The sequence below is a fragment of the Triticum urartu genome, chromosome 2 (assembly GCF_003073215.2).
Source record: "Triticum urartu cultivar G1812 chromosome 2, Tu2.1, whole genome shotgun sequence".
Taxonomy (NCBI): domain Eukaryota; kingdom Viridiplantae; phylum Streptophyta; class Magnoliopsida; order Poales; family Poaceae; genus Triticum; species Triticum urartu.
The window spans coordinates 83950019-83965146 of NC_053023.1; the positions used below are offsets into that span (position 1 = coordinate 83950019).

The 15128-nt window shown below is 47.1% G+C and overlaps 2 protein-coding genes across 2 annotated transcripts; both read left to right on the forward strand.

Moving 5' to 3' along the window:
• The first annotated feature begins 469 nt into the window (after window positions 1-469).
• LOC125536006 (probable carboxylesterase 18) lies at window positions 470-2167 on the forward strand. Its single transcript, XM_048699087.1, has one exon. The coding sequence runs from the start codon at window positions 918-920 to the stop codon at window positions 2001-2003; it is 1086 nt and encodes a 361-aa protein (XP_048555044.1). The 5' UTR covers window positions 470-917; the 3' UTR covers window positions 2004-2167.
• A 2815-nt stretch (window positions 2168-4982) lies between these two features.
• LOC125541128 (probable carboxylesterase 18) lies at window positions 4983-6456 on the forward strand. Its single transcript, XM_048704605.1, has one exon. The coding sequence runs from the start codon at window positions 5166-5168 to the stop codon at window positions 6213-6215; it is 1050 nt and encodes a 349-aa protein (XP_048560562.1). The 5' UTR covers window positions 4983-5165; the 3' UTR covers window positions 6216-6456.
• Window positions 6457-15128: the final 8672 nt, after the last annotated feature.

A 15128-nucleotide genomic window follows, 5' to 3' on the forward strand; every position in this document is an offset into this window, starting at 1 on the left:
AATTAATACATGAAGTTTGTTAACTATCTAATTAATACAGGGAGGTTAACTATGAAAGTCAACCGTGTCTATGTACTCTTGTTGAAACAAGGAAGAGGTCTGAAACAACCATAAATTGCTCTGAACAACTTCACGAACAGCAGAAAACATGGTTCAGTTAGCTAGCTCTGAACATCAATTTTTTCTGAAAAAATGTGAAACATAAAATAGTGTGATGATATGTGGCGCACAAAGTTTTGTTTGTGTGCTTTTTTGAGACAATTTTGTTTGTGTGTTGTGTATGCCTCTACACCATCCTCCTACGGTCATCACTGCTCTAAAAAGGACAAACAAACGAACAAAGCCCACACGCCAAGCCCATCATGAAGGAAATTAAGACCAACACAGAGGGAGATAAAACGGGCCAAATCTGCTACAGGTGATGTCAGCCGACGAAGTCTCAGTCGACTTAGACCTAGATAGACCCTCTTATTCTTGTGTTTTTTCTATTCCCGCCTTTCTAAGATTCAACGATCAAACGTCCCCCAAGTCCGGTCATATAATTTGCGAATGCGATGGTTCTGCTGTTAAGCCTGCTGCGGGTGGTCTGTGTCGAGATTTCCGCAGGCTACAGCTTGTGTGTGTGGATCCTTAACACAATGCACGAAGTTGCACACACGCATCCGCACAGGAACTGGAGTGAGTCGTGAAACTTGAAGACGGTGAAAGTCACTAGAGGTGCTTCACTATCATCGTGTACATCGTCAAAAACCGAATTCCGTGACATTTCCTCGTGGCCGGTCACGTGGTTGGCGTGCAACGCCACCCGCCCAGACGTGTACATCGAACAGTCCGCGACAGCGATCGGCCATGCCTCGGACTCCACAGCCCATGCACATTATCCGAACTGAGCCGAGTGCAGGAGCCGCCAGGGGAGGATGGAAGCGGGGAGCACGAGCCAAGAACGCGAGCGCCCGCGCGCCTCGCCGCCGGCGCTGCCGTGCGCGGTGCGGCTGCAGGTCACCGCGTTCTCGCCCCTCATCGACGTCATCAACCGCCGCGACGGCACCGTCAACCGCGGCCTCTACTCCGTCGCCGACCGCATCCTCCGCGTGCGCGCGAGCCCCCGCCCGGACTCCTCCGGCGTCCGCTCCGCCGACTTCGACGTCGACGCGTCGCGCGGCCTCCTGGCCCGCGTCTTCTCCTTCTCCTCCCCCGCCGCGCCCCGGGCCCCGCTCCCGGTCGTCGTCTACTTCCACGGCGGCGGCTTCGCGATGTTCTCCGCGCGCCAGTGCTACTTCGACCGCCTGTGCCGCCGCATCTGCCGCGGCGTCGGCGCGGTCGTCGTCTCCGTCGAGTACCGCCTCGCCCCCGAGCACCCCTACCCGGCCGCCTACGACGACGCCGTGGACACGCTCCGCTTCATCGACGCCAACGGCGTCCCGGGGTTGGACGAGGGCGTCCGCGTGGACCACTCCAGCTGCTTCCTCGCCGGGGAGAGCGCCGGCGGCAACATAATCCACCACGCGGCCAACCGCTGGGCCGCGGCCGCGCCCACCCCCAGCTCCGTGCGCCTCGCCGGCCTCATCTCCGTGCAGCCCTACTTCGGCGGCGAGGAGCGGACGGAGTCGGAGCTGAGGCTGGACGGCGTGGCGCCGATCGTGACCCTCCGGCGGGCGGACTTCTGGTGGAGGGCGTTCCTGCCGGAGGGCGCCAGCCGCGACCACCCGGCGGCGCACGTGACCGACGAGAACGCCGAGCTGGCCGAGGCGTTCCCGCCGGCGATGGTGCTGGTCGGCGGGTTCGACCCGCTGCAGGACTGGCAGCGGCGGTACGCCGACGTGCTGCGGCGGAAGGGGAAGACCGTGGAGGTCGTGGAGTTCCCAGACGGCATCCACGCGTTCTACCTCTTCCCGGACCTCCCCGACACCGCCAGAGCTATCGAGCGCATGAGGACGTTCGTGGAAAGCAACCGGACGTCGCCGTCGGCGCCAGAACCTTCTCGCGGGAACGACATCGATTGAAAACGGCCATTCAAAAATTGATTGAAAAGAACTTGTAGTCCCCTCGACGTGTCGAAATTTGGAAATACGAGTATTTCTTCAAGTCCATTCAATTTAGGAATTGGGTACACATTGGTCCATAGAAAATTGTGTACACAATGAAAGATACTCCCTTCTTTTCGGTTTATAAGACTCAATTCAAAAATCTCACCAATCAAGATAGATGATGAGTGGTGAAATATTTTTTGTAGTTTGCAAAAGCACTCAATTAATGTTCTTGTTTTCCTCAAAAAATTATGTTTATGAATGCATTACTTGCAATGCATGCATGCATAAATGCATGCATTGGTCAGTTTTCTTTTAATACTTACATGCAATGATTTAATGCACCTTGAAGTCTGAACATGTGATGGAGAACAACCAAATTGAGCCTTATAAAATGGAAAAACTAAAATTTTGAGATAAACTCTATAAACCGGAAAGGAGGGAGTATCTCGATTATGGCCTGCTTGGATTAGGTGTAGGGCGTGTTTGGATTAGAGCCGGGAGCAGCGAGGGGCGTGTTTTATGAAAAAAAAAACACACGTCCCATGTTATTTTGGGGCGTGTGCTTGGATGAAGGGCCAATAAATTGACTCATCTTGACCGTGTTACCTTCATTAGTTTAATTTTTCATCAACTTCAGGATAAATTGGGGGCAGCAATATTATGGGCTAAATATTTGGCATTTCTATGAGTTTTTTTTTTGGCACTTCTATGAGTTGGCAGGGCCAGCTAGGGTAGCATCCAAACACACTGTGTACTCCCTCCGTTTTCATACATTACGGTTTCTCACATATATGGCTAACTAACTAATTTACTTTCGCATACACGATGCATGTGTACCGTCATTGAACCTATAAAATATTCTTTTAGGGATTATCTAAGTATCTATTTGTATTGTTCTATATTTGTGTATATTAATTAGAATCCAAATACAACACGACGGCCGCTGTACATGACACCGTATTAGCCCTCTTCGAATATTGAGCCTAAAGTTGATTAGGAATTTTACTCACAAATACATGAGTTATATACCAAAAAAATCATTAGGTTAGTATTCAAAGAATTTTGCCGGTGATCTATATTTTCTGATATAGAACACAAAGTTCATTAGTCAAAATGTTAGGTCAAAAGTAGGCTTAAACCCCGAAGAGAACTAATACATCCGGACAAAGGAAATACCGTACCGAGCACAGAGTACTGGAATTATGACTCGTCATGGGACAACACTTGTGGATCTCACAAGAGGATCACCCTGGTCAAACATCATAGTTCAAGTTGCGGCGATAACTATACGAGCAAAAATGAGCTTGTTATAAATCCCACATCCATTATCATTGTTCTAATTTCTATATTATTTAGGGGCTTTAGTTTTCGATTCGCGCTGGCTCCCCAAAAATCTCAAGACCAGCCCTGGGCGCCCGGTTGGGTGGCATTTTTTGCGCCCGGTCACTGACGAGGCAGCTCGTCTAGACGTTTGGGACGGGCATGGAAGCCCACCGCGATGTCTGGACCTCCTGGTTTGCTAGAAAACTGATGTCCGGACCGGTCCACTGACCGATAAGGGACGTCGTTGGATGGCAAACTACGTCCGGACAGCTCGGTCCGGACGCTTACAGGCGGTTTGAGAGTTCGCTTTGGAGATGCCCTTACGGAGTACACATGTGTTATTTCGGGAAGCATAAGATTGCTATATTTGAAAGCACAAGTTGCATCCAAAAAGTTCATTCAAAACATGTAAACATGAAATCTAATTCTGAAAATACCGGTGCGAGTAATGCAACGGTGAAAACGATTTTATAATCTAAACGCTCGGTTTAAGATATTTTCATTTTGAAAATAGATCTAACAAAAAACACAAGTGCAACCAACCCTTCCATGGAAAAATACCCACACAAATTATCTGATGACGACAAGTGGTGTGCATGTGTTGCACCATTTTATCTTGACTAGAGAGTCTAGGAGTTTCTTTTTTTTTGCCTCACCTGTATGGATACAAGGTGTAGACTCTGACCAGATGCATAACACAGACCGGGAATACATTGAGCTTAGAAGTTGAAGTTATAGTGGAGCTTATTCTTGTAGGCTAGTTTATTCCTGTCCTCTTGGGAACTCGCATCTAGGGTTTCGCTGCCTCTCGTAGGCACCATCGTCGGTCTGCCTCGTCTACTACGACCCTTGGACCATGAAGATGCGGTGGATCCCAGTCCCACGGCGGCAGGAAGGGGTCGTTTTTAGGTGTTTTCTGAGTTTTGTTAGGGTTTGTATCATTTTCAAGAAGATGAGGCGATGGTGGCTTCTTGAAGATGAAATACAGTTCTTCCCGCCTAGCACCTGTTCCGGTGATGTTTCAAGCGTTATCGGAAGGCGTGTGAAGGTGTGTATCAGGCGGATCTCGTGGGATCTGGTCGGCCTTTGTCTTTGATGGATCCGTCTGGAACCAGTCTTCGTTCATCTACGTCTGTGTGTCTGCAGGTTGGATCCTTCCGATCTATGATTCTCTTCATCGGCGGCGGTTGCTGTTTGACGCGGTGGTCCTATAGGGGGCTTAGCACGATGTCTTTTCGACTGTTTACTACAACAATGTTTGCCAGGCTCCGACAAAGAAGATGCTATGACGGCAATACGTCTTCAGTTTGTTCTAGTGCTTGCAGTCGTCGTTAGGGACTCTATGAATCTGAATGTAAATTTTACTTTTAGTATTCTTTTGTACTATCTTGGAATAGATCAGAAGTCAAAAAAGAGTAACCAAACGCAGCCTTTTAGTCAGTCACATTCACACCCCATAAGCATGCCATTTTATCAGTTTGATTGATTATAGCAGTCAACGACGGCACAGCCGTGCATGACGCGTGTCAGCTTATTCTTTGCTCCACGAGCTGCTTGCGCCCCTTGCTCAAACTTCATCCCGCCACCAATAGCGTAGACGCGTCGTGCTCCTCCGATTTGGCATGTGGCCTCCGTTGCCACCCCACCCCACCCCGATGGATCCATCTCACCTACTCTACTCATCAGCCGTCGGCGCTCCCCCATTATATGTACCATGCCGATCGCGCAGCAGAGCTCACGCACTCAGAAGCAGAGGAGAACGAAGGAGAGACAGAGTGATCGAGCGTACGTGAAGAGACACGCTTGAACTTGATGGAAGCCGCCGCGGGTCAGGGAGAGCGCCCGACGCCGCCGCCGCTGCCGCTGGGGGTGCGGCTCCAGCTGGCGGGCCTCACGGCTGCCATCGACGCCGTGGAGCGCAGCGACGGCACCGTCAACCGCTGCCTCTACTCGGTGATCGACCGGCTGCTGAGCGCGCGCGCCAACCCGCGCCCGGACGGCTCCGGCGTGCGCTCCTACGACTTCACCGTCGACGCCTCCCGCGGCATCTGGGCGCGCGTCTTCGCGCCGGTCTCCTCGGCGGTGCCGCTGCCCGTCGTCGTCTACTACCACGGCGGCGGCTTCGCGCTCTTCTCCCCGGCCATCGGCCCCTTCAACGGCGTGTGCCGCCGCCTCTGCAGCGACGTCGGCGCCGTGGTCGTGTCCGTCAACTACCGCCTCGCCCCGGAGCACCGCTACCCGGCGGCGTACGACGACGGCGTCGACGCGCTCCGCTTCCTCGACGACGCCGGAGGCGTCCCGGGCCTCGGCGACGGCGTCCCCGTCGACCTCGCCAGCTGCTTTCTCACCGGGGAGAGCGCGGGGGCCAACATCGTCCACCACGTCGCCAGCCGCTGGGCCGCCGAGCACCAGCACGCCGCCAAGTCCCTCCGCCTCGCCGGCATCATCCCCGTGCAGCCCTACTTCGGCGGCGAGGAGCGGACGGAGTCGGAGCTCAGGCTGGAGGGCGTGGCGCCGGTGGTGAACCTCGAGCGCTCCGACTTCTCGTGGAAGGCGTTCCTGCCCGTGGGAGCCACCCGCGACCACCCTGCGGCGCACGTGACCGACGACAACGCCGAGCTGGCCGAGGAGTTCCCGCCGACGCTGCTGGTGATCGGCGGGTTCGACCCGCTGCAGGACTGGCAGCGGCGGTACGCCGACGTGCTGCGACGGAAGGGGGTGAATGTTCAGGTGGCGGAGTACCCGGACGGCTTCCACGGGTTCTACGGCTTCCCTGTCGCTGACGCCGGCAAGGTTTTCCTGAAGATGAAGGCCTTCGTGGAGAGCAACAGGGCGGCGCCGGCGAAATCCACCGCCCGATGAGGAAGATGCCGTGATCCAAGGTTCGGTGGGCGATCAGGCCAACTCCACCCGCGCCACCCCAAACGAACGTCCATTTTGTCTTGTTTTTGTCCTTTTGGATAAGGATTTGGGGTTATGTCCGGGCCTGTTCTGGAATGTGGTGGCTGTGCGCCCACCGCGCGGACACATCCCGGCCGCATCTTGTCTGCGTATTATTTCTTTGCAAGTCCTTAACTTTATTTCATCATTCATTTTTGGTACATGGAAAATGCATCATCATATTTTGACTAGTAAAGCAAGGCCAAAGAAAACAAAAATCACATGAATACATTTTAGAAGATACCCAATTTCCATAACCGCTCCCTTAAGTTGGGTTAGGGCCTTCTCGATGCACTCGTTGTTGATCTGTGGAGGAGGGTCGTTCTGGCATCCTCCTTTCTTCTTCAAGCCGTAAGTCGATGTTGCTTTCTCCTCACACCTAGTCTCGTGTCTAGCCTCTAATCTAGCATCAAGTGCACTTGTCTCATTTACGGCCTCTATGCTAGCTAAAAGTGCACGAACATGTACTAAATTTCGCTCTATCAATATATCGATGTATTCTTCTTCCCAATACCAAAACTTGCATCCGTTCTACACAACAAAATTTGAAATTAGCACAACTAGTTAAATCTAGAGCACAAACCGAAGCTAAAAAAAGCGCATACCCCATCGTTTAAGCACTTGATGAACACCCATCCGGGATGTTCCGGCGTTGTAGACACGCGGCGCACGACCATCCTTGGGCAGTGGTCGCACTTAATGAGTGGCAACGGTGCGTCGGCGAGCTTTTGGGCAAGCACCGAGCCCGGCCGACCGCCATTCGTGTATCTGTCGACGGACCGCCGATGGTGCAGATCCGAGCGGCTAGAGGAGGAGCCACTGCCTGCATGTGGCCTTGCGGCCTTGGCAGGGCCTTCCGGCGAGGTGCCCGGCCAATCCATGGCGTGGCCCGGCCTCCCACAGCCGGCCGAGCTCAAGACCGACCGGATCCGCCCCAAAACCGGTCGGCGGGTGCGCAAACCAGGTGGCCGTGGTTGGGTAGCTCGGCGGCGCCGAGGGGAAGGGGTTGGGCGAGCTCGCGTCCGAACTGCACGGCTGCAATGGCAGCGGCGGCGGCGGCGGCAGCGACGGGAAGAGTGGGGAAGAGTGGAGGGGGTGCGGCCGGAGGGAGGGAGGGGGCGGATAGAAAAAGGCCCGTCTTGTGTCATTGACGGGCGGGCCAGGGGAGGACACGCCCAGACGACCTGCGTGTCCGCGTGGTGTCTGTTTCACCCCAAAAGCGGCGTAAACTTGGGCCGCGGATGTGTCGAAAGCGGACACAAAGCGGGCAAAAGTCCGTTTGCTCCCACGCGCTGGGCCGCCTTTTTTGTCCCTTTTATCCCAAACGGACGGGGCCGGACAGGATAGGGTCGCGCAGGGGAGTTGGCCTCATTCTGTCATTTTTTTATTTTTATTTTTGCGATGGAGGGGATCAGTCTGTCTGCATGCGTGAAATAAGATTTGTTAATTTTTTTGAAAATCAATAAGATTTGTTAATTTGATCGTTGTGTAGTGTGATCACTGATTACAATGGGAGCTTTTTTTGTTTGCGAAATGATTACAATGGGCGGTGTGAGTTGTGACAGACTGCCCGGTGCATGCATGAATATGTTTGTTTAAGCAAGAGATGTGAGGCATGGACAGAAAAATATGGCTTCTTGATCGCTTATAATGAGAGTTTCCTTTCCCTTTTTTCTAAATGATTACAATAGGGGTTGTGACAGACTGCCCGCGGCCTGTATGAATGTGTTTGTTTAAGAAAGAGATGTGACGCATGGACAGAAAAATATAGTTTCTTGATCGCCTATAACAGTAATAAAATGTGCATACTTAGACAATTCTAATAGCATATCTAGCAGATCCCGCAACCGAACAAGCCGCAAAAGTGCTTCATGGTTACGGGACGACACATACGAAGACAGAATAGATCCCACATACATCACCGAAATTTAACATGATTTTGAAAACTAGTAGTTCACGCCATAATTTACATAGTTTCAACACAAAGGATATAACCGATCATTGTGTAGTGGGATAAGATTTGTTAATTTGATCGTTGTGTAGTGTGATCGCTGAATACAATGGTAGTTTTTCTTTTCTTTTCCTTTTTGCAGGTAAAAATTGATTTTTTTTCATTTTTCGAAATGATTACAACAGGAGTTGTGACAGACTGCCCGTTGCCTACACGAATATATTTGTTTAAGTAAGGCTGGTCGTAATGGGAAGTATCATATATTAGTATAATGCATATGATACTAGTGTATGATACAACATCCATAGTGCATAGTATCATATGTTAGTATCATAGACGACTTCATTTATTAGCATGCATGACACATAGTAGCACAACATTTAATATGATACGGTATCATGATATGATACTCAGCCCTCTTTTTCTTCATTTAATTCTATGCCACCTCATCCAATTTGCCTAGTTGGCATGCATGATACTACCTATGATATCCCCATTACAATTAGCCTAAGAGATGTGAGGCATGGGCAGAAAATATAGTCCCTCCGTTTCATAACTTTTTGACACTATAATTATATTAAAAAAGGTCTTATATTATGAGACGAATGAAGTAATTTCATGGTCGCTTATAACACTAACAAAGTGTGCACACTTGACAATCCTAATACTCTATCAGCTCTTGGGATTTGTTCTTAATAAAATCTCTACGTCCCCTCGTGTCATCATTCCATAGAATTTACCCCGTAGATTTTTTGGATAAAATAAATTATCCTGCAGATGTTTCTCGATTTGCATTATCCTGTTATTCTCAACTCAGCATTATGCCGATACAAGGTGCAACGCTGGGTCACATAGTCACATCTAAGACTTCAAGTTGGACATTCCCGGGTTGAGATTTCGGATAACGTGCTTCCTATAAAAAGTGTACTAAATCTGCGACAAGTAATATAGAGCTGAGGGATTATATTGAAAGAATGCGAATGACTGAAATTATTTTGGTATGTGAAATATATATTCTTGGCATTCTTCACTCTCTCTCAAAAGTAATTGTCATATACTATATCCAAAGAATGATCACAAGTTTGATTCATGGCCGATTCATGATTATTTTAAACATGGTCTTTTAGGGCCTGATTCATTAAAAAGGGTCGAAAAGAGTTGCCTGGTTAATTAACGAAAACCCGAACAAAAATAGTTAAAACAATGCCCACAGAGCCGACCTGGCACCCACAACCCACACCCACAACGCCGAGGAAAGGACACCATCGAGGTTGCCTGCAATGTCATCATTATCACCTCTCCCCGAGCAAGCGACTCCGACTTCGTCGCTGGCGACCCGTCAAAACCCCTCCAAACGAATGGTACACGGGAACCTGCCGGCCAACGCCAAACAATCGACCGCGCGAATCGAGGACGAGGCAGCTCTGACGTTAATGCCGAGCCTCTCATGATAAAAGGAACACGCCTTGCACCGCCAAAGTCTAATCTGCCCATCCTCCGACATTGTTCTCGCAGTGTCGCCCAGCAATGCTGCAGCTCTGACTTCAAGCTCAGAAACATGCTAGACAGTCAATGATGAAGGCGAGCCATGACCCTCTCATTTTGCAACCATCATTGCCTCTACACAAGTCGCAATGCATCATTCGCACCGCCAGCCGGACACCTGTCGACCGTGATGTCATGCACATCCAACCTCAAGGAAGAGCAGGAGGGATCACGATCTTCAAGGCGGCACCCCCAAGAGAAGAAGCGGCATTGGAGATGACGCCGCCACCCAATCCTACATCAGGATCTTGGCTTTCACCTCAAGAGCTCGATCCTTTTGGTGTTGAATCGGTATAAATTACTATGAAAACCATATCCCGCAACAAAAATGATTGGAGAGAATATTGGCTGAACATTTCTTCAAAATAATGCTAGAAATATGTATTGATGGAACACATAAAGTAGAATAAAAATTGAGACAAAAACTAAATGAATTAGAGATAGTGACAAAATGAAATAAAATAAGACAGTCCTTGAGAAAATAAATAAATTTCATAAGGGTTTATTTTTGTAATGGTTTATGCTACGTAATATATGGGATTTTGCTTTTCCAACAACAAAAACCTAACACGAAAACAAATGGAAAAATAAAATGATTGGAGAGAATATTGGCTGAACATTTCTTCAAAATAATGCCAGAAATATGTATTGATGGAACACATAGAGTAGAATAAAATTTGAGACAAAAACTAAATGAATTAGAGATAGTGACAAAGTGAAATAAAATAAGACAGTCCTTGATAAAATAAATAAATTTCGTAAGGGTATTTTTGTAAGGGTTTATACTACGTAATATATGGGCTTTTGCTTTTCCAACAACAAAAACCTAACACGAAAACAAATGGAAAAACAAAATGATTGGAGAGAATGTTGGGTGAACATTTCTTCAAAATAATGCCAGAAATATGTATTGATGGAACACATAGAGTAGAATAAAAATTGAGACAAAAACTAAATGAATTAGAGATAGTGACAAAATGAAATAAAATAAGACAGTCCTTGATAAAACGAAGAAATTTCGTAAGGGTATTTTTGTAAGGGTTTATACTACGTAATATATGGGCTTTTGCTTTTCCAACAACAAAAACCTAACACGAAAACAAATGGAAAAATAAAATGATTGGAGAGAATATTGGCTGAACATTTCTTCAAAATAATGCTAGAAATATGTATTGATGGAACACATGAAGTAGAATAAAAATTGAGACAAAAACTAAATGAATTAGAGATAGTGACAAAATGAAATGAAATAAGACAGTCCTTGAGAAAATAAATAAATTTCATAAGGGTTTATTTCTGTAATGGTTTATACTACGTAATATATGGGCTTTTGCTTTTCCAACAACAAAAACCTAACACGAAAACAAATGGAAAAATAAAATGATTGCAGAGAATATTGGCTGAACATTTCTTCAAAATAATGCCAGAAATATGTATTGATGGAACACATAGAGTAGAATAAAAATTGAGACAAAAACTAAATGAATTAGAGATAGTGACAAAATAAATAAAATAAGACAGTCCTTGAGAAAATAAATAAATTTCGTAACACGAAAACAAATGGAAAAATAAAATGATTGCAGAGAATATTGGCTGAACATTTCTTCAAAATAATGCCAGAAATATGTATTGATGGAACACATAGAGTAGAATAAAAATTGAGACAAAAACTAAATGAATTAGAGATAGTGACAAAATAAATAAAATAAGACAGTCCTTGAGAAAATAAATAAATTTCGTAACACGAAAACAAATGGAAAAATAAAATGATTGCAGAGAATATTGGCTGAACATTTCTTCAAAATAATGCCAGAAATATGTATTGATGGAACACATAGAGTAGAATAAAAATTGAGACAAAAAATAAATGAATTAGAGATAGTGACAAAATAAATAAAATAAGACAGTCCTTGAGAAAATAAATAAATTTCGTAAGGGTTTATGCTACGTATTGGCTTTTCCAACAACGCTTCAGGCTCAGGTTACAACAGGCCAGTGGGCAAACTGGCGCACAGCCGCTTGCGGGAGAGAATCGAACACGCGACCTGCAGTTTAAGTGCAACACGCACAAACCAACCGGGCTGACCACACGTATCGACAATTTACTTCCTTTTCTTCTTTTATACTCTCCGCATCCGGGTATTATCCATTTCCCATTGTGAACTTTTTTAAACCATTTTTTTTGGTTTTTCTTCCTTTTGTATCATTTTTTTATTTTTATTTACTTTTTCTTCAAAATACATTTTTCCCAAATATGTTAACTTTTTTTCAAAATCTATGATTTTTTTAGAATCAAAATTTGTTTTCCAAATTTGATGATTTTTTTCAAAATCGATGAACTTTTTTCAAATTCAATGAGCTTTTTTCAAATTCGATGAACTTTTTTCCAAATTGATGAACTCCTTTTCAAATTCGATGAACTTATTTCAAAATCAATGAAGTTTTTCTAGATTGGTGAACTTATTTTTGAAATTTTTGAACTTTTTCTGAAATTTAATGAACTTCTTTTCATAAAAAGCAAACTTTTTCCAAAAATATATTCATATAACTAAATGAGTGAGTAATAAATTGTTGGGGAATGCAGTAATATCAAAAAAAAATCTATGCACACGCAAGATCCATCTAGGTGATGCATATCAACGAGAGGGAAGAGTGTTATTCACATACCCTCGTAGACCGCAAGCGGAAGCGTTATGACAACGCGGTTAATGTAGTCGTACGTCTTCAAGATCCGACCGATCCTAGCATCGAAGGTAGGGTACCTCCGCGATATGCACACGTTCAGCTCGGTGACGTCCCACGAACTCTAGATCCAGCCGAGTGTCGAGGGAGAGCTTCGTCAGCACGACGGCGTGATGGCGGTGATGATGAAGTTACCGACGCAGGGCTTCGCCTAAGCACTACAACGATATGACCGAGGTGGAAATCTGTGGAGGGGGGCACCACACACGGCTAAACAATCAACATGTGTGTCTATGGGTTGCCCCCTCCCCCGTATATAAAGGAGTGGAGGAGGGGGAGGGCCGACCCTCTATGGCGCGCCTCAAGGGGGGAGTCCTACTCCCGGTGGGAGTAGGATTCCCCCTTCCCTTGTTGGAGTAGGAGAGAAAGGAAGGGGAAGAGAGAGAAGGAAGGGGGCCCCACCCAATTCGGATTGGGCTAGGGGGGGCGCCCTCCACCTTGGCCGCCTCCTCCTCTCTCCCACTAAGGCCCATTAAGGCCCATACACTCCCTCGAGGGTTCCGGTAACCCCTCCGGTACTCCGGTAATTGCCCGAACTCACCCGGAACCATTCCGATGTCCAAACATAGCCTTTCAATATATTGATCTTTATGTCCTGACCATTTCGAGACTCCTCTTCATGTCCGTGATCATATCCGGGACTCCGAACTACCTTCGGTACATCAAAACACATAAACTCATAATACCGATCGTCATCGAACGTTAAGCGTGCAGACCCTACGGGTTCGAGAACTATGTAGACATGACAGAGACTCATCTCTGGTCAATAACCAATAGCGGAACCTGGGTGCTCATATTGGTTCCTACATATTCTACGAAGATCTTTATCGGTCAAACCGCACAACAACATACGTTGTTCCCTTTGTCATCGGTATGTTACTTGCCCGAGATTCGATCGTCGGTATATCAATACATAGTTCAATCTCGTTACCGGCAAGTCTCTTTACTCGTTCCATAATGCAACATCCGTAACTGACTCATTAGTCACATTGCTTGCAAGGCTTATAGTGATGTGCATTACCAAGAGGGCCTAGAGATACCTCTCCGATACACGGAGTGACAAATCCTAATCTCGATCTATGCCAACTCAACAAACACCATCGGAGACACCTATAGAGCATCTCTATAGTCACCCAGTTATGTTGTGACGTTTGATAGCACAATAAGTGTTCCTCCGGTATTCGGGAGTTGCATAATCTCATAGTCATAGGAACATGTATAAGTTATGGAGAAAGCAATAGCAGTAAACTAAACGATCATCATGCTAAGCTAACGGATGGGTCAAGTCAATCGCATCATTCTCTAATGATGTGATTGTCGGTGTCAAAACCGGCGGATCTTGGGTAGGGGGTCCCAAACTGTGCGTCTAGGATCGATGGTAACAAGAGACGGGGGACACAATGTTTACCCAGGTTCGGGCCCTCTCTATGGAGGTAATACCCTACATCCTGCTTGATTGATATTGATGAAAATGGGTGTTACAAGAGTTGATCTACCACGAGATCGTAATGGCTAAACCCTAGAAGCCTAGCCTGTATGACTATGGTAATGAATATATGTATGTATATCCTTTCCGGACTAACCCCTCCGGTTTATATAGACACTTGGGGGATCTAGGGTTTACATAGAGTCGGTTACATAAGAAGGAATCTTCATAGTTGGTCGCCAAGCCTGCCTTCCGCGCCAAGGAGAGTCCAATCCGGATTCAGGTACAGTCTTCGGCCTTCATGTCTTCACAGCCCATCAGTCCGGCCCAATAGATAACAGGCCGGACGCCCGAGGACCCCTTAGTCCAGGATTCCCTCAGTAGCCCCTGAACCAGACTTCAATGACGAGGAGTCCGGCGCGCAGATTGTTTTCGGCATTGCAAAGCGGGTTCCCTTTTATCCGTACTTCAAGACAGTCTTCGGATGCGATGATAGTATCCGGACCTATCATACACACCATACATAACCGTAGAGAGAATATATATTTTCACACGAGTCTAATCTGCTGACAGCTTTTACAATATGACATCACATCTGTCCGGTCATAATTTCGGACCGTTTTTCGTCTGCCGCTCCATGTTTCGAGACGCGGTTGCCATTGGCATGTTTTGTCGAAGCAGAGATCGTGCCCCCTTACACTAGTAGAAAAAGGGCCTGTTGTCCCGGTTCGTAAGGGCCTTTTGTCCCGGTTCCTGAACTGGGACTAAAGGGTCGGTACTAATGCCCTGTCCCTTTAGTCCCGATTCAATCCAGAACCGGGACTGATGGGCCTCCACGTGGCCTGTGCGCGGAGCCCAGGCAGGAGACCCTTTGGTCCCGGTTGGTGGCACCAACCGGGACCAATAGGCATCCACGCGTCAGCATTTCTGTGGCTGGGGTTTTTGTTTTTGTTTTGAAGGGGGGGGGGGTTGGGGGGTTTGGGGGGGTTAATTTAGGTGTTTCATATATTGTGTTAGCTAGCTATAATTAATAGAGAGAAGTGTCCTCTCTTATGTCTGTGCTTGGTCGACGCTACGTACTATACATACGTATAGAGAGGACTAAACACGCTAGCTAGCTAGTAACAAACGAAGGAAACAGAAGATCGTCATGAACATATATGCATACAGA